The 22231-nt window shown below is 47.3% G+C and overlaps 1 protein-coding gene and 1 non-coding gene across 3 annotated transcripts in view; both read right to left on the reverse strand.

Annotated features, from left to right (window-relative positions):
- Window positions 1–22231, reverse strand: part of IFNGR2 (interferon gamma receptor 2) — a 47519-nt gene that overhangs the window by 22202 nt on the left and 3086 nt on the right. Inside the window, exon 1 of one of the 2 annotated variants that reach the window (XM_077765501.1) lies at window positions 3669–3858. The exons of the other annotated variant lie outside the window; for it this stretch is intronic. Within the exon in view, the coding sequence (XP_077621627.1) occupies window positions 3669–3843 (175 nt within the window). The 5' untranslated portion in view covers window positions 3844–3858. Of the gene's footprint in view, window positions 1–3668; window positions 3859–22231 lie in introns of those variants that run through there. 2 annotated transcript variants of the gene reach the window in all.
- On the reverse strand, window positions 16599–16730 carry LOC144232672 (small nucleolar RNA SNORA72). The gene has a single exon (XR_013335483.1). It is a non-coding gene; the product is annotated as a small nucleolar RNA SNORA72 (small nucleolar RNA).

The following is a 22231-nucleotide window of genomic DNA, read 5'->3' on the forward strand; positions in this document are numbered from 1 at the left end:
CCCCCCGCCCCCCCCCCCGCCCGCCGGGCACAAGAGTGGGGAGCTCCAGGAAGGCTGGGTGTTCTTGGACTTGGGGACAGCGTTACCCCCACCGCCTGGAAGAGCAGGCACTAAGGAGGTGGGGCTGGAGTGGCCTCCAGCTTTCCTTCGGAGACCACATAACCCGTGTCTCGTCCTCAGCATCGCGTCCGCTCGAAAACCACGCAAAACTTCGATTCCCTGTTTCCTTCCTTGTGTTATGCTCGGACCTCCCTTTCTTGTGGCCTTTGCTGTGGCCGGGAGTGGGTGGATGACTATGGGCCAAGACTTACCTGCTTGGCTCCAAAAAGTCAGCGTATTTAGGGTCATAGCACCTGCTGTCAAGGGTATCGGTGAAGGCTCAGTGGGAAGTGAACAGAATTTATGGACAAAGGGCTGAGGCTGGAGTTCTGATCCTGTCACCCACAGCTGCAGACCCTGCTGAGGATCTGAGCCCCAGTTTCCTCGTGAAGACCGAAATGGTGCCATCTCTCCCAGACTTGTAGCGAGGGATGTGAAAGGCAGAGCAGACGCTAAGTATAATTTTTAAGACATGACGATTTCACAGTGTCCCGACTCCTCATGATACGGCTGTGTGTGAAGGTGGCAAGCAGCAAGCAGCCCCCGGACCCTGCCTTGAGCGGCCAGCAATGGGAACTGAAGCTGCAGACAGAATTCAGGGTCCTAATCAACAGACCTTCAAATAGGGAGGTTATCCTGAAATCTCTGGGTGGACCCAACTTCACCACAATGGTGTTTCTCTAGAAGCTGGAGACGGCAAGGAAATGATTCTTCCCCCAGAAACTCCAGAAAGGAACGTGTCCCTGCTGACACCTTGATTTTAGCCCGGTCAGAACCTGCACCTGACCTCCAGATAACACACTAGTGTTTTTTAAGGCACTGCATTGGTGGTGATTTGTTACAACAATAGGAATTAATTCAGATGCTGCAGGTGGACATCGGGGCTTTAGCGACAGCCTGGCTCCTACAAGATAAAAGCTCACAGTAATAGGAGGGTGTACAGAGCTCCACTCTACCTTCTCTCTCCAGGGTCTCTGGGGCAACCACTCATACACTATTAGTGATAAGAAGAGATAACGCAGGTGTTCACTGTGTGAAGTGTGTCCTCTGCACCTCATGACTACGGCCTCCTTCTGTGTCACCTTTCTGCCCCCACCTACCACTTCGGATCCCCCCTGGATCTACCCATGAGGCTTTACACATACTTAAGAACAGGCTATCCTGGGTCTCAGAAGTATAGTTTGATTAACATACATCACACACAGATAATAAAATAAAGTACCATTCACATTAAAATTAATAATTTAATCTTGACAACCAAAGACCCTCCAGAATCTTTCCATGGATGGGCCATTATGATGAACATCAACGGTCCTACCTCTAACGCCTTGCAGGGGAAGAGTCAAAAACACATTTCCTGGGGCACCTGGGTGGCTCAGTCAGGTGACCGTCTGACTCTTGATTTCCACTCAGGTCATGATCTCAAGGTTGGAGGGATTGAGCCCATCTCGGGCTCTGTGCCGACAGCACAAAGCCTACTTGGGCGTCTATCTGCCCCTCCCCACTCATTCTCTCTCTCTCTCTCTCTCTCTCTCTTTCTCTCTCTCTCTCTCAAAATTAATAAGCATTAAAAAAAAATTCCCTGAATCCTAGTCACAACCAGGAAGTTGCTTTTGTTAGTAAATACTGGACATCACTTATTTATCTAGCCATTTGTCTCTTCCTATAAAGGATGTTTTTGTTTTCGTGAGAGTAAATGGGGCTATTACTTACTTGAAAAGAATAGTAGAAAGAATAAAGTCAGATAATGTATATAAGACACTTAAAACCTTGTCTGACCTAGAAGTGTGGCCCAATACATGGTAACTATTACTATCATTTGTAGTTTGCCTCCAAACACACCAGCTACTTAGTTTCAACTGCTGAGACTATGGACAAACAGGAGTTACTCAATGACATTCATTTGCAATGGTTTTTATGTTGCTGGGCATTTACCGTCTTTCTTGGTGGTCTCTAAGCACATTAGGAGCTTTGGTCAAATCAACAAATCATGGCAATAAAGTTCTATGGCACAAGTCCATGTCCAATCTACTAGAAAACTAAGCAGCAACTACAATACAAAGAGAAGCCTCAATTCCTCCACATTTAGGTAAATTACTAGATAGTCAGTGGACTTACTGCACTTTGGTGCAGTCGACTCATTTTTTATCTAAAGCAAAGGCCACCACTTAATGTATTACTACTGAGGGGAGCAAAATACACCACCCCCAAACACGCCACTCTGGCATGTTGATTATTTTGAATTAAAGTTCCTTAAGAAACAGTTGGTGTGATTTTAGGACATTCTGAATTTCCTTTATTCCCTTACAAGTAAGAAATAAATCTCTCCTGTATCCTTCCTATCTTCCTATACTGGGAGGGTAAAGGGCATCTTTATTGCTGGGGAATTCAAGGCCTAGAAGGTTTATAAATAAACTTTGTTGACTTTGTTAATCTATTACCCCAAGTTCAAACCCCTTTGTTTGGTCAAATCTCCACATATAATTGGTTCTCTAAGAGGTATGAAATCTGCCTGATTCAGTCATGTCTTTGAGTCTCATATTTTCATAAGCTCCTGTAGGTACTAATTAAATCTGTTTTTCTCCTGTTACTCTGTTTCATGTCAACTTAATTATTAGACTAGTTGAAAAATCTAGAAGACAAGAAAGGAAATTTTTCTTCCCCTTACACTACAATTCAGGTCAGGTTCAATATTTTACATGCCATCTTTATAACAACTCTAAGAGGTAGATATATTTATGTCTCCCTTTTTAAAAGTTTGTTTCCAATACCTTTATCTATTTTTTCTCTGACCATAAAAACAATTCCATGATCACTGAAAGACACTTGTGAATTACAGAAAAGTACGGAAAATTTTCTACTGCCCATTTACTATATCACCACTGTTAGTAGTTTCACTCTGTGCTCTAACAGTTTCTCTTAAAAATATCCTAGTTTTTTAATGGTTTGCTAGGAAAAAATTTCAAGTAGTCACAGAAGAGATTAGTATAACATGGTGCTATTTTTCAAAGGACCTATGATCAAGTTTATTTCTGATGCATCACACAGCCCCAAACTCTGGTAGAATACAATAAAAGATAATTACTAGAAAGATGGACATGGCCTTAGGTGCTGGAGGCAACATCAAATTGCAAAGTTTCTATATATTTCTCTCCACCCTGGACTCCTGTCAGAANCAGTTCAGCCAGTTACCAACATTCACCAAAGCCGAAGACCTATCTGAAAGAGGCCCAGGGAGAGCTGAACATAGATGGCTCAACACTTGAAGCTGAGGCAGGGTGGGGTCAGGACTCAAACCCATCTGTCTGGGGTAGGAAAACAGCCTTTTAGCCAGGAGCTCCCCCCCGCCCCCTCCTGTGCAAGCCTGCCCTTAGGAAGCAGTTTTGGAATTTAAGGGTCTAAGTGATGCTGGCAGAAAACGACAGCGACAACAACGAATCTGAAACACACACTGAGCTTCACAAGGGTGGAAATTTCTAATTTCTAGAGACTCAGCCCATGACAGTCTCGCTCTGGGAAGGAACCCAGCGAAACACAAATGCATAGACACAGAATAATCCCCTGTCTACCTCTTCCGCCCCAGGTCTTCTTTTCTGTCCCTTTGGTATTTATATTTGGCTCATCAGTGCGATCAGTTAGTGTCAGAAGCAAGAAGGAGGCTGACCCGGGGAAGGGGCTCTTCCTAGGATTCAAAGTCTGGTTCCGTTGACTCCCTGCCGTCGACACAACTGGGGGCCCGGACATTTCTGGGTCCTGGCCTGAGTGCCGCTCCCCATCTATCTGACCCTGGGGAAATGCCCATCTGGACTTGACACCCACTATCAAACACACGNCACATCTCCACCACGGAGGAGGTCCCGGCCTGTGGATGGCCGCGGCCGCACGCAGCTGCAAGGAAGGCAGGCCTGCCCAGGCCCCGCTTCTAACTCGCGGCCCTGGGGAGGGCGCGCCGGGCGCGGCCGGGATCAAGGCTCCGGGGCCGGCGGGGGCAGCCCTCTCNCTTTTTTGAAAACGGGTTGAAGGCTGAGGTGGTTAGAAAGGGTCTGGGTGAAGGAGAGTGTGGGGTTCTGGGGGACACTGGGCCCAGAGCACGCGGAAGGCGCCTGGGTCTGGCCCCGGTCTGGCCCCGGTCTGGCCTGGCGAGTGTATGAGGAAGTAACCAGCTGGGAGTGCGCAGGCAGGGCGTGGGGGGGGGGGGGCCTGCTCCCCAGCCTCAGCCTGGCTTGGTCCTGCAGCTGGAGGGGTCTGGGTCTTCTAGGTGCTCCCAAGGTGAGTCACAAACCCAGCTGAGCATGGAAGGAAAGGGGCAAAGAGTGGAATGAGTGGGGGACGTCAAGAATTGAAGAACTGCATCATCAAGGCCCGTTAGGAGTTTGCTGGCCTCCTTGGCAGCATAGTGCCTGGCAACATAGGGCTTTCCTTTTGGACTTCCTACATTTGATTTCATTTACTTTACGAAAAAAAACATTTCTTGGGCACCTGGGTGGCTCAGTTGGTTAAGCGTCCAACTTCTGCTCAGGTCATGATCTCACTGCTTGTGGGTTCGGGCTCTGCATCGGGCTCTGTGCTGACAGCTCGGAGCCTGGAACCTGCTTCAGATTCTGTGTCTGCCTCTCTCTCTGTCCCTCCCTTGCTTGTGCTCTGTCTGTCTCTCTCAAGAAACAAACATTAAAAAAAAAATTAAAAAAAATTTTTTTTAAAGTAATCTCTGCACCCAACATGGGGCTAGAATTTAACAACCCCGAAATTAAGGGTCCTACGCCCCAGTGACACAGCCAGCAGGGAGCCCTCGATTTCTTGCATTTTATTTCCTTTTTTGTAGAACTCTTGAAATTGGTCACTCTTGTGAAAATCTGTGAGAAAATATCTAGCAGTTATCTGAATGATGCTTTGAGTGAGTTTCTCAAGGCACAGAGACTTGTTTCTATGTTAACTGAAAAAAGCAGACTGTAAATCAGAATCCTTGCCCGACTGATGTGTTGAAAATGATCCAAGCGGCCCTGGGAGGCTCAGTCTGTTAACTGACTCCAACTCTTAATTTCAGCTCAGGTCGTGATCTCACAGTTCTCTTGATAGAGCCCCCGGTCCGGCTCTCTGCCTCAGCGAGGAGTCTGCTTGGGAGTTTCTCTCTCTCTGCCCTTCTACTGCATGCGTGTGCATGTGTGCTCGCTCTCTCTCAAAACAAATAAACTTAAAAGAAAAGAAAATGGTTGGAGGAACTATGCAAAACTACTAACATAAAGTAGATACAAGGATTATGAATGGTAACAGCTTTCTTTTTCTATAATTTCCCGCCCAAAGGGGATATTTTACTTTTCTAATCAAGGGGGGGAAATCATATTTTTTTTAAATGTTTTATTTATTTCTAGGGGGGGGAGAGAGAGAGAGAGAGAGACAGTGTGAGCAGGGGAGGGTCAGAGAGAGAGGAAGTCACAGACTGAAACAGGCTCCAGGCTCTGAGCTGGCAGTCAGCACAGAGCCCAACGCGGGGCTCGAACCCATGACCATGAAGATCATGACCCAAGCGAAAGTCGGACGCTTAACCGACTAAGCCACCCAGGCGCCCCAAGGGGGGAAAAATCATATTAAAGGAAGGGACAAACGTGTACTGGTCTCAGCCCAGGCCAGAGAGCGCTTGCGATCTACTTGGCTTTAGACGTTTTCAGAGGCAGTGACAAAGGTCTTGGGGGCGGGGAACTGGGGGTGAAGGGGGAAGAGATGGTAAGCCCGCCCCCCATCCAAGAGAATACTTGTTTCTTCCCAGCTGGAGAATCTCCTGCCAGAGCTCTTTCCTGCAAAAACCTAGAGGGTTTACATTTTCCTTCCAGAAGTCCTTGACAGTGTCCTGAAGGGAGCATGCCCAGTTTGCTGCTGAGCAGGCGGTCCACACCGCATCCCCAAGCCAGTAACTGTCAAGCAGATCATCTTGCAAAGGACGGTTCTCAGTGGGTGGCGTTTCCCGTTTCCTGTTCCTCCTGGCTGGAAGACTTTTACTTTTGGGGTCATTGCCAGATGACTGGCTTCCACAGAGATCTCCCACCTGAGAGAACATGAAGCCAATCGTGCTGGCGTTCTTGTGAAAGAAGAACCTTTCCACATCCGCCGCCCTTTGTCCGGCTCCAGGGATGGCCCCCCCGGTGTCATGCAGTTCCTTGGTTACTGCACGTAACACGTACGTGGGTTCCTTTTGGCAGCTTCTCCCTTTTGGAGAGATTTTTACAGTGAAATGACCAAAAGCCTAACCCGCAGGGGCCCTCCTTCCCTTGCACAACTATCCTCCATGGTCATGGAAAGGGCTGCCAGCACTGTGTTCACGTGGTCATACGCTTCTCTGAAGTCTGCAAAGTAAGACATTTTAACCACAATGGTTATGACCTCTGTCTCCTCCCTCTTTGACTTCTGCTTTAACGTACTTCTCAAGTAGGGAGGTGGTGGCGAGGCTGTGGCCTTTTTTTTTTTTGAAAAGTATATTGATCATATGTATCAACAACAAATAGTCAAATCCAAAGAATCGCTTCTAGGGCGCCTGGGTGGCTCAGTCGGTTACAATTTCCGCTCAGCGAGTGAGCTGATGGTTCATGGGATTGAGCCCCGAGTCAGGCTCTGTGCTGACGGTGGAGAGCCTGCTTGGGATTCTTTCTCTCCCTCTCTCTCTGCCCCTCAAGCAAGCACACTCTCCCTCTCTCTCTCAAAATAAATAAACTTAGAAAAAAAGAAACTTCTGAACTGTCAGTAATAAACACTTTGAGAAATCATTCTAGAAGAAAGACTTTCTGGTCTTTATATAGAGCATGTTACAAAAGGTTGGCATGTGTATAGGCAAAGATTACACAGTCAAAAATGTATGTAAAAGGGTAAGAGAGAGTCAGGCAGTTAATTAATACAAAGCATTTTATTTCTCTGCATTTTGCAATGTTCGTGGTATCTGGCAGCTTTAAGAAATCCATAACCTGTGATTTATTTTCTCATTGTAAGTAAATACTTTTGTATCTAATTTTATATTCTCAGCTGTGTATTCTTTAATACACAATATACAATTAATATAGTGATTGCTATATAAATATTAATATACAAATCATTGTATAAATAAGTATAAAGGTGCAAATACAAATAAGGTAATAATTGATCATCTTATATAAACTTCAGCCTTACAAAACCCAAATTCCTCCTTCCCTTTCCATTAGTTTGCTACCTTCTAACCAGCTAATCTTCCCGAAACGTTTTCCTTATGCTCATAATCTGGAGGTGCTCCCCTCGTCTCCCTCAGGAGGGTAGCTGAGGGGTGACAGAAAGAAGCCAACACTGGTTGATGGCCAGGGGGCTATCCATGTCTTGTCTCACTCAGTCCTCCCAGTTAAAGGGGCGATGACTCCCATTTCACAGATGAGGAGACTGAGGCCCAGGGAATTAAGTAACTTGCCCTGTGGTGCATTTGCATGGTGTCAGTTTAGCTAAGGTATAACTGCCTTTCCTCGAATTCCCCTTCCTGCATAGTTTCCAGTTAGCGCGGGGAAGAGAAGGATGTTTTTGTACAAGGTTTGGAAGGTTCAGCCATATTCCTTCACTCGTGGGAGGCATCGCTGCAATTCATAGCATTGTGGCTTATCTGCGGGCATCCTGGGTGGCTGGGGCCACAGCCAAGCTCAAGGCTGGTCCAGCAGCAGCTGGACCGTCTGCTACAGCCTCCCCGCCTCCTGCATGACAAAGGGCGCCAGCTTTTCCTGCGGGACACCTGTGCTGTCCTCCACGCTGGAGGCCTGGAGCCGGTGAGAGACGGACTGTGGGGGTCCCAGCCCAGCCTGAGCCTCCGGCGTGTCCTTGGTGCGTCCCGCCTTCTCTTCCTGACCACTTGCACTCAGAGCCGCGGCCTCCGGCCCCAGACACTGGAAAAACAGTCCCCCACACACTCCACACCCCACGTGGTCCCTCTACTTCTCTGACTCGAACCTGACTGATCATTCCCCCAAGTCACACAGCCGTCACGTGGGGGGAGGGCTCTTGGCCAGTCCTGTTTGGCTGCAGAGCCCCTTGCGTCTCCCTCCAAACTGCACGCCCCGCGGTTCAGTCTAGCTGTCACCGGGCCTGGCTGTGGCCGCCAGATCATGCGGCTTCCTGACAAGACCTGGGGTCCATCCGGGCGTCTTTGCTGATGTAAGTCCCGAGGGTCCCCACGTGCTCCTTCTCATCTGACACCATCTGCCCCCCTTCCTTCACCTCTCACCCCTCCCCCGTCCATACCCCAAATTCTAAAACTCCATCTCTTGCTGGAGCTCCCACCTACTGAGAGTTTTTTTGCCCTCCGTGACCACCGCCTTCTTCTGTTCTGTAGGCTCACGTGAGCCTTGACCTTCACAGAGATGGCTGCCTCCAAAATGTGGGGGGGGGGTGAGTGTCCCCCGTAGATTCAGACAGAGCAGCAAGAGCCCAGAGCACGGCTAAGTGGGGCCTTGATTTGTCACCAGGAGTTCTCTGTTCTGAGAAATGCCAACAGCAAGGTCAGAGGGATTGGTATAGAAATAAGAGGACAAATCACCTTAGGGCTCTAGTGGCTGGAGCCCATCTTCTCACTGTGTCCGTCATGGGGTCCCCTTTCCTCTTCCTGCAAATTTGCTTTCCTGGCTCTCCCTTCCCATGGGGCCCCAGAGAACCTTATTCCAAAAATGCACACTCTTTTCTCCTTTACCGCCTTTTATGAGGGACCCTTTCAAGAGTGACTGTCACAAAGTACATTATGCATTCCATTCCTCTGTAAAATTGGATGGGTAGTATCTAGAAATTTGGCAGAGAGAAGAGAGAGTGGGCAGAGAGAGGAGGAAATTTTATGCGTCCTTTTTCACTTCTTTTTTTAATGATTTTTTAAAAGTTTATTTATTTTGAGAGAGACAGAGAGAATGTGAGCAGGGAGGGGCAGAGAGAGGGAGGGAGAGAAAGAATCCCAAGGAGGCTCTGCAGGGTCAACGTAGAGCCTGGTGTGGGGCTCGAACTCAGGAAACTGTGAGGTCATGACCTGAGCAGAAATCAAGAGTCAGATGCTTAACCAACTGAGCCACCCAGGTGCCCCTCCTTCTTTTCAAAAAGAGAAGATTCACTTATTTTTAGGTATGTGCCAACACTTTAATATTCCTGACCCTGGTGAGTCCCCAGGAAAAGACCAGCAACCCCAGGGTTGGGGCCCAGGGCTTTGGGAAGACGCCAGTGGGACCTGGAAGGGGTGCAGTGGAGATTTTTTCATGGGATCAAGGCCAGGGGGTTTGTGTAAATCCCAGCAAACCGGGAGTTTTGCTCACACTCTCCAATAAGAATAAGCGCCACTTGTTGAGACCTTAGCCTGTGCCGTATTTCTCCCTCCTCATAACCAACATATTTTTATCTTTTTTTTTTTTTTTTTTTTTTATTAGNGGCCCAACATGGGGCTTGAACGCATGATCAAGACCTGAGATAAGATCAAGAATCGAACACTCAACCGACCGAGCCATGCAGTCGCCCCTCAAGTAATGTTTATCTTGTTTTCTGACTGGACCTTTTGAATACCCTTGGCACATCTGGGTAATTTTCAGCCTTATGAATACTTTCAGAAAATGCAAATTCCCAGCCTCCCTTACAGCCACGTTACTTGGTCTGAGCCAGGCTTCTACTATAAACGTTTTCTGGATCAGAAATCATGACTATTCACCTTATAAGCACCAACAAGAGTTCCCCTCAGACCCCAGTTCAGTAATTTTTCATGACGGAAATCATATAATCAAGATGATTTTATGTTACATATTCTAAAAGTTAAAAGCATTTATTTTTAAAAAGTTTTTAACATTTGCTTTTGAGAGACAGAGAGAGACAGAGTGAGAGAGGGGGAAGGGCAGAGAGAGAGAGGGAGACACAGAATCTGAAGCAGGCTCCAGGCTCTGAGCTGTCAGCACAGAGCCCAATGTGGGGCTCGAACCCATGAGCCACCCAGGCGCCTTGTTTGTGACCATCTCCACCCATTTTGCTCCTCGCCTTCACCTCTAGCAACCACCAGTCTATTCTCTGTACCTGTGAGTTTGGCTTTCTTTTTGTCTTTTTTTAGATCCCACATATAAGTGAGATCATATGGTGTTTGTCTTGCTCTGATATATTGCACTTAACATAATGCCATCAAGGTCCATTCATGTTGTCACAAATGACAGGATTTCCTTTTTTTTTTTTAATGGTTGAACAATATTTCATTGACTATATACACATCTCCTTTATCCATCCATCCATCCATCCATCCATCCATCCATCCTTCCATCAATGGGCACATCTCCTTTTCGGACATTCCTGCCACCCCTCTCCCCTTCCCTTTTAAGGAGTCTCATGCCCCCTTTGGGCCCACCTGGGTAATCTAGGATAATCTCCCCACCCCCAGGTCCTTAACTTAATCACATCTGCCACGTCCCTTCTGCAGAGTACAGTAGCGGATCCACAGGGATTAGGGATTAGGGCATGGCTGTCTTCGGGGCCATTATTCAGCTCTGCGCAGGGGCTGTACAGACTGACACCAGACTTCTAGCACCTCCGCCTTGGGCTCTTGTACTGCTCCAGCCGTGCCCTGTCTCCTCACCGGGCACACACACACCCCAAAAGTTCCGTCTCCCGAGGCTGGCCACCAGACCAACACTCCCTTTCCCCCCAGATCCATAGGCCATGGCCCTAGCAGGGCTATGCTCTTTGGGGCCGGCGTTCATCCTTTCCTTGTTCGGTTCAGTGTGCTGTTGACTTGGTTGCTATAAAAGCCTACATTTAAAAAGAAGGGACAGAAGGATTTGTCATTGTTTCTGAAGCCTGGGGTTAGGACGGGTAGGGGTGGACAGGATTTCTGCATCACTCAGAGTGATCTGTATACATTCATTTGTAACAAGGCTACAGCTTTATTTTTTTTCTTTTAATGTTTGCTTATTTATGAAAGAGAGAGAGAGAGAGAGAAAAGGAGAGTGAGTGGGGCCAGAGCAGAGAGAGGGGGACAAACAATCCAAAGTGGGCTCTGTGCTGACAGCGGAGAGCCCAATGTGGGGCTCTCACGAACTGTGAGATCATGACCTGAGCTGAAGTCAAATGTTTAACCAACTGAGTCACCAGGTGCCCCAAGGCTACAACTTTCTGTTTACAAAGAGGCACTGGCTGGGCCATGACCCGGGCAGTGCTGGCCAGTTCATGGGTCCACTGGGTAGGCGTGTAGGAAAACCCCTTATCTTTCCTCTCTGATTTTCTCCTGTGTGTCTTCCTTGTTCTCACATGACTGCCACATTCACAACACTTCGGACGCTGGTCTCCAAATGTGTGTGTGGTTTTCCCCATACCAAGCAATTCTCCATGACACCAGCTGGGTGTCCTACAGTTTGACTCTATTCTGACATTATCGACCAGGAGACAGTGTTGGATCCCACGGGGTCAGGGCTCCGCCCCACAAGACTGCTCCCACCATATTTCAGATGCCCCTTGTAAATAGTGGGTCCCCAGGTGACCCACCACTTTTGTCTGACTGGGCTACAAATCCAAGTTCCCACAACCCTCTCCTCAGATTTGATTAATTTGCTGAGCAGCTCAGAAAACTCAGGGAAACACTTCCTTACATTGAACAGCTTATTAAAGGATGTGGTAAAGGGTACAGATGAACAGCCAGATGTAGAGATACATGTGGAGAGGTTTGGGGGGGCCCTGAGTGTAGGAGCTTCAGCCTCCGTGGAGTTGGGGTGGGTCACCCTCCCAACACATGGATTCGTTCACCAACCCGGAAGCTCTCCCGACGCTATACTACTGGGATTTTATATGGAGGCTTCCTCATGTAGGCATGGTCAATCATTAACTCTGGAGTCTTCTCCCTTCTTAAGAGAAAATTCCAAGCTTCTAATCATGCCGTGTTCTTTCTGGTGACCAGCTGTCATCCAGAGGCCATCCCTAAGCCCACTCAGAGTCACCTCACGAGAACAAAAGACACTCCCATCACCCAGGAAATTACAAAAAAGACACTCCCATCACCCAGGAAATTACAACAGCTTCGGGAACTCTATGCCAGAGACCAGGGGCAGAGATGAACATATATTTTCTAATATCTTACAGCAGTGAAGAGGAGGGATGATGAGCAACAGCAGAGTTTCTTCATTTACTTCCTTCTCCTCCACAGACAAAGCTTTCTGGGCATACATTCCCCTTGAAGAAACTCATGCCAAAGCGGAGACTTCCAGAAGAAGCTGATGTGTGATGTAATAATGCTGATCACCTGAGTCAATGCACTGGCTTAGCTTGGGCAATACCAGTGAAGTATCAGCTGAATCCCGCTTCTCAGTTAAGGAAGGAAGGAAGGAAGGAAAGAAGGGAGGGAGGGAGGGAGAAAGAGAGAGAGAGAGAAAGAAAGAAAGAAAGAAAGAAAGAAAGAAAGAAAGAAAGAAAGAAAGAAAGAAAGAAGGAAGGAAGGAAGGAAGGAAGGAAGGAAGGAAGGAAGGAAGGAAAGAAAGAAAGAAAGAAAGAAAGAAAGAAAGAAAGAAAGAAAAGAACACTATACCTCATTCTTTGGAATTCTAAGGCAGCTTAAAATAATAAATATACTGTATGGTTGTTTCCCACTTTTTAAAAATGTTTATTTATTTTTGAGAGGGGGAGGTGGGGTAGGAGCAGAGAGAGGGCAACAAAGGATCTGAAGTGAGCTCGCTGACAACAGCGAGTCCGATGCAGGGCTCAAACCCATGAACCAAGAGATCATGACCTGAGCCAAAGTCAGATGCTTAATCGGCTGAGCCACCCAGGCAACCCTGGCTGTTTTTTTCTTAACACATATTTTTCTTTTCTAATGTTTATTTATTTTTGAGAGAGAAGGAGAGAGAACGTGAGTGGAAGAGGGGCAGAGAGAGGGAGACACAGAATCTGAAGCAGGCTCCAGGCTCCTAGCTGTCAGCATAGAGCTCAATGCAGGGCTCAAACCCACAAACCGTGAGATCGTGACCTGAGCTGAAGTCGGATGCTTAACCAACTCAGACACTCAGGCGCCCCTTCACGCATGTTTTTCGTAATGTAAAGATTCGTAAATAAAAAAGAATACATGGTACAAAATATTAGATAAGAAATTATAGTCTAGAGCAAGTTTGAGTCTAGGAAATGAAGACAAAGAATGTGTGGTGGTGAGTAGGCGGTATGTCCACATACGGTCCTAAAGTCCACATTTACTAAAATCAGTTTCTTAGCAAAATACAAACCAGGCTACTTAACGTCCAAAGGTGCATTAAGAAAGCCAGTTAAGGGCGCCTGGGTAGCTCAGTCAGTTAAGCATCTGCCTTCAGCTCAGGTCACGATCTCATGATTTGTGGGTTCGAGTCCCGCATTGGGCTCTGTGCTGGCGGCTCAGAGCCTGGAACCTGCTTTGGATTCTGTGTCTCCTTCTTTCTCTGCCCCTCCCCCACTTGCACCGTGTCTCTCTCTCTCTCTCTCTCTCAAAAAAAATAAACATAAAAAAAAAAAGGCAGTTAAAAACACACTCATTTTGCTTCAGGTCTGACTTCTGCTCAACAATGGCCACTTTTGTACTGGTTGCCTTTAGCACGCGGGCTAACTTACAATGGAATGGAAAAAGGGGCCAGCCTTCGTTACTGTTTTTGTCCTTACTGTAATAACAGTATTTACTCACTGTGGTGAATCTAAAATACAGAAAAATAATATAGAGGAAAACAATTCCCACAGAATCTTACTACCCAGAAACAACCGCAGCGCACATGTAGAAACTCCTAGATTCTTGAGGGGCAGTAAATGGCGAGGAGGCAGCATTACATCCGTTTTTGAGAAGATTATACAAACCACATTCAGGGTGGGCTGGAAGGGGATCTTGCTTCTCACGTACTTGTGTTTCATGACCGTGTAAACATCAGGCCGCCCATAGTTGCAGGACACGCTACAGACACTGTCTTGACTTTGCAAAGCCCAGAGTATGACGTGGGCCCGGGGAATAAAGATGCCAGCCAGGCGCAGCAGATTCATTCTGTAGCAACCCTCCAGCTTCAGCCCTGGGTTGGCTAACTCCTTCCGTGAATGGCCCTGCGGAGTCACAGACATCCGGCAGCAGCCTGTCACCCGGAGCTTCTCTTACATGTCATGGGTGTTAAATGCTTTGTGAACTTCCCTTTTCATATAGTCTTATTATGGTGAAGGTGAACTTTCGTCTTGTCTTTGAAACCTCAAACATCAGTCATGTGACTTACATAGAAAACAAGTCAAAACAAAATGAACACAAATTCATTTAGGTACAGTTTGTTGGTGAGGGCAGAACAGAAAGAGTCCAGGGGTAGAAAGATACAGGTTGTTTTCAGTTTACTCCCTTCATTCTTCCTTTTTTCTTTCCCTCCTCCTTTCCTTCTTCACTTCCTTCATTTCCTCCTTCTGCCCTCCCTCCCTTCCTCCCTTCCTTCCTTCCGTCCCTCCCTGGTTCATTTAACACGTGTTTATTGAGCATCTACTCCACACTGGGCCTTGGAACACAAGAAACAAGAACTCTGAGCTTGGGGAGCTTGCATGTCAATGGCGGGGACAGGACACCAAGGCCGCCCAACAAACCCGGCATCTCGCGTCTCTGACTCCATGCTGGACGTGCTGCTGAGAGGCTGATGAGCCAGACTGGGCTCTGTCCCAGGAGGCTCTCCTTGGGTCTGCCATCGTGGATTCTGCGGGAGCCCTCCTCTCTCTCTTCTGTCCCGGGGCCAGTGCCAGGCCCCAAGGTGGCTGGGCCCTCCGCGTGGAGAGAAGGGAAGCCCTGGCCAGAGCTGAGGTGGCCCTTTGGCTGTGCCCAGGAAGTACTGACTCCCACAGCTTTTTTAAATTTTTAAAAAATTTTTTTAGCATTTATTCAGTTTTGAGAGACAAAGAGTGAGTGGGGAAGGGGCAGAGAGAGACGGAAACACAGAATCCAAAACAGGCTCTGAGCCATCACCACAGAGCCCGATGCGGGGCTCGAACCCTCAAACTGTAAGATCATGATCCGAGCTGAAGTCGGATGCTTAACCGACTGAGCCACCCAGACGCCCCACAGCTTTTCAAAGTCCCCAGCTGTAGCTTGAGGGAAACGCTCGAGGGAGGAACTTGGGAAGTGTTCGCCAAGGGGCAGTTTCTTCTGACCGGCCTGAGGTCTCACCTCCAGCTCAAAGTCTCCCCACCTCTGCCCCCACCGACTTGAGGAAGCCTCCTGCCCTGCCTTGACCTTCCCCAGACATGCAGTGGGGAGGGCGCTGTCACCTGCTGGTACTGTCCCAGTCAAATAAATACCCAGGCCCCTGGGGAGAGCTGCAAATATCTCCTCACACCGCCTCCCCCACGTGGTACAGGGCATCTATGCAGATGAAGCCCCAGAACCTGCCTGGACCATCTCAGGCCCAAAGACACTCTTGTTTCTCAAAGAGACATCACTCCTGTTGCTTTAGAAAGTGCATCAATCTGGAGCGCCTGGGTGACTCAGTCGATTAAGTGTCCGACCTCAGCTCAGGTCATGATCTCAAGACTCGTGAGTTTGAGCCCCGTGTTGGGCTTTGCGCTGGCAGCTTGGAGCCTGGAGCCTGCTTCAGATTCTGTGTCTCCCCCTCTCTCTGCCCTGCCCCTGCTCGTGCTCTGTCTGTCTCTCTCTCTCAAAAATGAACATTAAAAACAATGTTTTAAACTGAATCAGTACTAAAGCACTTTGACTCAGATGAAGGCAATTCTAGGAAATGAATCCAACAGCTAAGTTTTGACTTGTCCAAGGTTTGAAAGAGATGGATCCATTTACTTTTTATCCCTAAACAAATATTTTTTTTCAACAGATAGCTATTGAGCACTCACTTACATGCCAGGTATTGTTCGAGACACTTTAGATACAGCCTGGAACAAAGCATTGTAGCTAAGTTTAAACTTCAACATGCCCACAGACTTTAAAGTTTAATAATTACAAGCCCAAAAAAAAAAGTCCTTTAAAAAGGAAGCCAGACAAATGGGCAAAGCTGATTATTGAAAATATTCTGCACTTCCTGACCTAGAATACATATTTTCATCAGCAGAAAGTGTTATCTTTTCTTTTAAGTTTATTTATTTATTTTTGAGAGAGACAGAGAAAGTGACAGTGGGGCAGGGGCAGAGAGAGAAGAAAAGAGAGAGGGAAAGAGAGCAAATCCCAAGCAGGCTTCCTTCCACACTGTCAGGGGGGAGCCCGACACGGCACTCGCCCCCACAAACCAAACCCTGAGATAAGTTGGACACTTATCTGGCTGAGCCACCCAGGTGCCCCAAGAAAGCGTATCTTTTAAAAAGTTGGGCATTCCTGTGCTTGACTTCACAACACTCGGAGACAAGAACTATGGAATCAGGGTTTTTTTGTTTTGTTTTGTTTTTTGTTTTTGGCTTTTGATTTTTCTTTAGTTTTACCATTCATTAAATTAGCAATGGTTAATCTTCAAAAGTTATCACACTAGCTTTGCTGTCGTTTCTCAAGGAGAATCAGATACCTAGAGTTACAGACATTTCCTATATAAGATGCTTTATATAAATCAGACTTGATAAAACCAGTCCTAGGGAAAGAAGTAGATCTGAGGACATGTGCACGGTCCTATATAGCGAATGTTCAGCCTGCCCTTATTATTACAGAATCAGAAGAGCGAGAATATTTGTGGTATGGAATCATTTTTTGCTATGTCAATGAAATCAAACCTAGCTCCCTGTCCAACTTTCCAGGGCTTTCTGGAGTTTGGACAAAGGCCGGGAAATAGGGGAAGGGCCCTCAGGCATTGAACCTGCTGTGAGCACAGCTGAGAAGCTCATCGATCCAGATCCAGTCAAGGGGGAGGATGAGCCTGGGCTCACATCCTTAGTGCACCCAGGTGTCCACACGGGTCCTGCATTAGCCTCCTGAGTGCATCCGGCACTTAGGGGCCTGACTGCACCCAATGTGGCCTTGGGCCAGGAGAAGGGAGGGCCTTTGCTTTTGACCTGGCCTCTTCTTCTGCAAATGTTCCCCACCCCCGCCTCCCACCCCCAGAAGAAACAATATTGACATCTCGGCAAACACAAAACAGAAGAGACTGTTTCTATTCCGTGAATTAAATTCCTCTTTAGTCCTTCACTTGAAAGCAGCTTGGTCTCATTTCTAAGAATCAAAACACAAACCTTCTGCGCAACCTTGCTTTTAGAAATGGTTTGTCATTGGTAGGCGAAGGGCCGCACAGGCGACAATGGAAAAGAATAAGAAAAGATAGTAATCCTGGTTAGGAGGGAAAAGTAGCAACAGAAAGTGAAACGTGCTTTGTTGTTACTTTTTAAAAAATGTTTATTTACTTATTCGAGGGGGAGGGACAGAGGGAAAGGGAGAGGGCGAGAAAGAGAGAGAGAGATAGAGAGAGTAAGCAGGCTCCACAATGTCGGCACAGAGCCCAGTGTGGGGCTGGATCTCACAAACCATGAGATCATGACCTGGGCTGAAATCAAGAGTCAGTAGGACAATGGACTGAACCACCCAGGAGCCCCCACTTTGTTGTTACTTAAAAACAATTGCAATATGAGAGCTGTTGCTTGCTCAGTATTTGGAGGTTTAATAACATCTTTTGCTTAAAACAGCACCTTAAGTGGTGCCTGGGTGGCTCCGTTGGTTAAGGGTCCAACTCTTGCTCTCAGCTCAGGTCAGGACCTCACAGTTTATGGGTTCGAGCCCTGCTTCAGGCCAGTACAGAGCCTGCTTGTGCTTCCTCTCTCTCTCTCAAAATGAATAAACAAACAAACAAACTTAAAAAAAAAAGCACCTACGATAAAACATTCTCCTCTAGTGTCTAATTGCCATTGGAGTCTTTTTTTTTCCTATAAAGTTTGTATTTTGGACAATTTTTTTTACGTGTTTTGTTTTGTTTTTATGAAAGAGAGAGAGAGACAGCGTGAGCAGGGGAGGGTCAGAGAGAGAGGGAGATACGGAAACTGAAGCAGGCTCCAGGCTCTGAGTTAGCTGTCAGCGCAGAGGCCAACGCGGGGCTTGAACCCATGAACTGTGAGATCATGACCTGAGCCAAAGTCAGATGCTTAACCGACTGAGCCACCCAGGCGTCCCCAGACAATTTTAGATTTACAGAAGAGGCACAAAGATAGTACAGAGTTCTGCGTGCTCCCCACCCCATTTCAGTTTCCCTGAGGTCCTTCCATTGTCAAAGGAAGACTTGTCAAAACCTGGAAATCAACACTGGTATCTTCATATCAACTAAACCCCAAGCTTTGTTTGGATTTCACCAGTTTTCATATTCATGTCTTTTCTCTGTTCCAGGATCTCATCCAGGCACCACGTTATGTTGCGCCAGATTCTTTTTTGAAGCAGCAGATTCAGGATTCCAAAAAGTGTAGAATTCATCATGTATTGTCCATCAGTAGCATTGAAATCTAGATTTTAGTGCTGCTTGGATTTTAAAAATAAACCAAATCAAAATGATAAGCAACTGGGTTTGTCCCTTACAAACAAGAGCTTGCAAAGGGAGGAGACTTTTACTTTCCTTATAATCTTGACATCCTTTATTTTATTTTTCAAATGTTTATTTCTTTTTGAGGGAGAGAGAGAACGAGCAGGGGAGGGGTAGAGAGAGAGGAAGAGAGAGAATGCCATGCAGGCTGCACGCTGTCAGCGCAGAGCCCGATGTGGGGCTCAGTCCCACAACCGTGAGATCCTGACCTGAGCCAAAATCAACAGTCAGATTCTTAACTGACTGAGCCACATAGTTGCTCCTTAACACCTTTTATTTTAAAACTGTTCACAATGAGGAAACTTTGGGGGTGAGCGAAACTTTTATTTTGATCTTGGTGGTGGTTTCCTAGATGTAAAAAACTCATGAAAATGTACACTTCAAATATGCACAGCATAATGTATACCGATTACACCTCAACCAAGCAGCAAAAAAGAAAAAAAATATTGTACGTCAAATCTAAGACCTTAATAGAGGGTTGCAAAATCATTTGTCAATGATTGTCGGGACAGCAGATCAATCTATATATTCTGTGAGTCAAAGTCCACCTTTTAGAGAACCTCAGTGAGAGGGACGTCTAACTCTAAGGCTATTTTACCCTTAATGTGAATTGCAAGTCAGATCAGGACGCATAAGTAAAATGATTCCAAATCAGCGCTGGAGGCTCTGACCCCCTCAGGGAGTCCCAAGGCCTGGGGAAACTCCAGGGTCACTTTGGGCCAGGGCATGCCAACGACCCAGTGATGTCATATACTAACTGGGGCTCCTCCTATCTGCGGGCCAAAGGTCACTGGAGCCGATAAGAAGAGAAAATATGCCAAGGGACCTGAATGGTCTCTGCTGAGAAATGAGTATGTCATACTCCAGGCTGCTATGGAAGGGTTTTAAAAAACGAAGGGTCACAGAATAAAATAACTAGATCGCGGGAAATGCAGTAAGTATCATACAGGTCCACGATTCCAATTAACAACTCCAAAATCCACAAGAGCTCTGGAAATCACAGTTTTGGAACTCGCAATCTGAATGAACACAAGGCTATTAAAGATTATATAGTCTTTGGTTATCCCATTAAATGTGAAATAGTTCCAGGTTTCCTTTGAGAACTAGAAATGGTTTGATTACAGGTGCTGGCCCACACCCCGCCGGAGGGGCTGATTGCCTACACCATGATCACCTTTCTGAAACCCCACATTGTAGAGCATTTCTGGCCTGAGGTTTCCAGGTAAGGCGCTGACCACTCCCATCTACGGAGCAGGTAACCCTGGGTGCTCAGCACACCTCCTGTACACCCCCGAAGAGGGCCACTGTTCTCCGGAAAGGGAGGGGCCCCTGAGAAGGTGCCCAGGAGATATGTGGATGGCATGGGGGACACCGTGAGGCCATGTAACTCTGAGGTTAGCCTCACCATCCACAATATCCGAGGAAGACCTGAAGATCTCATTGAGGATTTCGACAATTCCCCCATGAGAGAAGTCAAACGAGAGAGATACTCCTAAAGAAGGGATTTGTGTCTCTGAGCTGGTGGCCGAGGACATGGTGGTTTATTCAGGTGGGGCCAGGAAGAGGAAGGAAGGAAGTTCCCAGCTGCCGAGGACATCCTTGGACCCCGAGTCGGTTCAGTGGGGTGGTGAAGCGGCCTGGGCTGATGGGTCACCTGGGGAAGGTAGGGAAAAGCCTGGGCTCCTCTTTGGAGCTGTGGCCTTGACGAGCCCAGGGACACTAAATGTGGGTGACCTGCCCTTGCCTCGGGCACCCCACTGAACAGGGCTTGCCCTTCTGGAAGCAGTTCTAGTAAAGCTGAGGAAAGGCCAGATGACAACAGAAGGCATGACTGAAGCCTTTGACGACCCCACGGATGCTTAGGTCACACAGCTTGGACTTCCTGACGCCATGATTAGGCAGTACTTCGAAGCTGGGGTCAGCCACCAGGCTGGCTTAGAAGCAACAGAAAAGGTATCAACAGAGGGGAATTAGCTTCCCAGAATAATGTCTTTTATTTATTTTTTTTAATGTTTATTTATTTTTGAGAGAGAGAGAGAGAGAGACAGAGTGTGAGTAGGGGTGGGGCAGAGAGAGAGAGGGAGACACAGAATCCGAAGCAGGCTCCAGGCTCTGAGCTGTCAGCACAGAGCCCGATGCGGGGCTCGAACCCACAAATGGTGAGATCACGACCTGAGCCGAAGTCGGCCGCTTAACCAGCTAAACCCCCCAGGCGTCCCCCAGAATGATGTTTTTGGCTAACCTGCTCAGCAGAGCTCAGGTGGTTTTGTGATCTGCACGTAATTGGTATACAACCCACTTGGTAAAATAGCCATCTGCTTCACATAATTTGTGATGCTATGTGGTTGATGTGAGAAGACACTTTTACCCGCGGTTAAAGCCCTTCCAATTTTTCACCCTCGACAGAAAAGACAAAGACATATGTGGTTATTATGTTATAACCACACAGTATCAAAGGTTACTTCTCGAAGTGTGAAAGTAACAGTACGAACTGTTAACATCAAGAAACTCAGGAAGCTATTCCTCGAAGCCTTCTGATTACATCCAGTACAGCGTAAAAATCAGATAGGTCAAGGTCATGTGCTCTTCCACCCTCTCAGGGTGCTGAGAAATCAGTCCCTGTTTCATCCTGGAAACCAAAGTACACAAACAGCGCAAAGAACTCCACGTCGACCAATATTTATTGAGAACCGAGAAGGTACGTGACATTCCGAAGGGTGTAAAATGATAACACAGGCTCGGCCTTCAGGATCTTGCAGCCGAGAGGACACTGGGATGGGAACGGCATGAAGGCAGAGGTGGGAACAGCGTGAAGGCAGAGGAGGAGGAAGCCAAGAAAAGCGTGGTGATGAAGCGTGGTGGCGAGCCGAGGAAGTGGTAAGGCCAAAGGAAATTTGTGTCTGTTTTTTTAAGTTAGGGAGACCCGAGCTGTTTACAGGTGAGGGGAAGGTGCAGAGGCAGACGGCGTGACAAGCGATTGCCATGCGCCCTCTGTGCCCACGTAGACCACACTGCTCGACCGCCCGAGCACATCAGAGTACCCATGTGTCATTGCTTGATGACTGCTGTTTACTTCTGTTCGTTTTATAATAAGAACATCTTTTATTTTTTTTAATGTTTATTTATTTTTGGGGGAGCAGGAAAGGGCAGAGAGAGAGGGAGACACAGAATCTCAAGCAAGCCCCAAGCTCTGAGCTGTCGGCACAGAGCCCGATGCGGGGCTCAGACTCAAGAACCGTGAGATCATGACCTGAGCCAGTCAGACACTTAATCAACTGAGCGACCCAGGCGCCCCCTGAGTGTCCAACTCTTGATTTCAGCTCAGGTCTCACAGTGACATTGAGCCTCGTGTGGGGCTCTATGCTGACATCATGGAAACAGCTTCGGATTCTCTCTCTCCCTCTCTCTCTGCCCCTCCCATGCTCAGGTACTCTGTGTCTCAAAATAAATAAATAAACATTTTTAAAAAATAGCCGGAACAAGCATTTGCTGAAGTCTGTCTTGTTCCCTGGAGGAGTTCGGGGACAGTCAGAGCTCAGCTCAAACCTCCAAGACACGCCGTGACAATGCTGTGATTATCCCACCACCAAAGATGCACCGACACACGTTACAATATGGATGAACCTGGAAAACATGCTAAGTGGAAGAAGCCAGGCACAAAAGGTCACATATTGCCTGAT

Source organism: Crocuta crocuta, unplaced genomic scaffold, assembly GCF_008692635.1.
Source record: "Crocuta crocuta isolate KB4526 unplaced genomic scaffold, BGI_CrCroc_1.0 scaffold84, whole genome shotgun sequence".
NCBI lineage: Eukaryota > Metazoa > Chordata > Mammalia > Carnivora > Hyaenidae > Crocuta > Crocuta crocuta.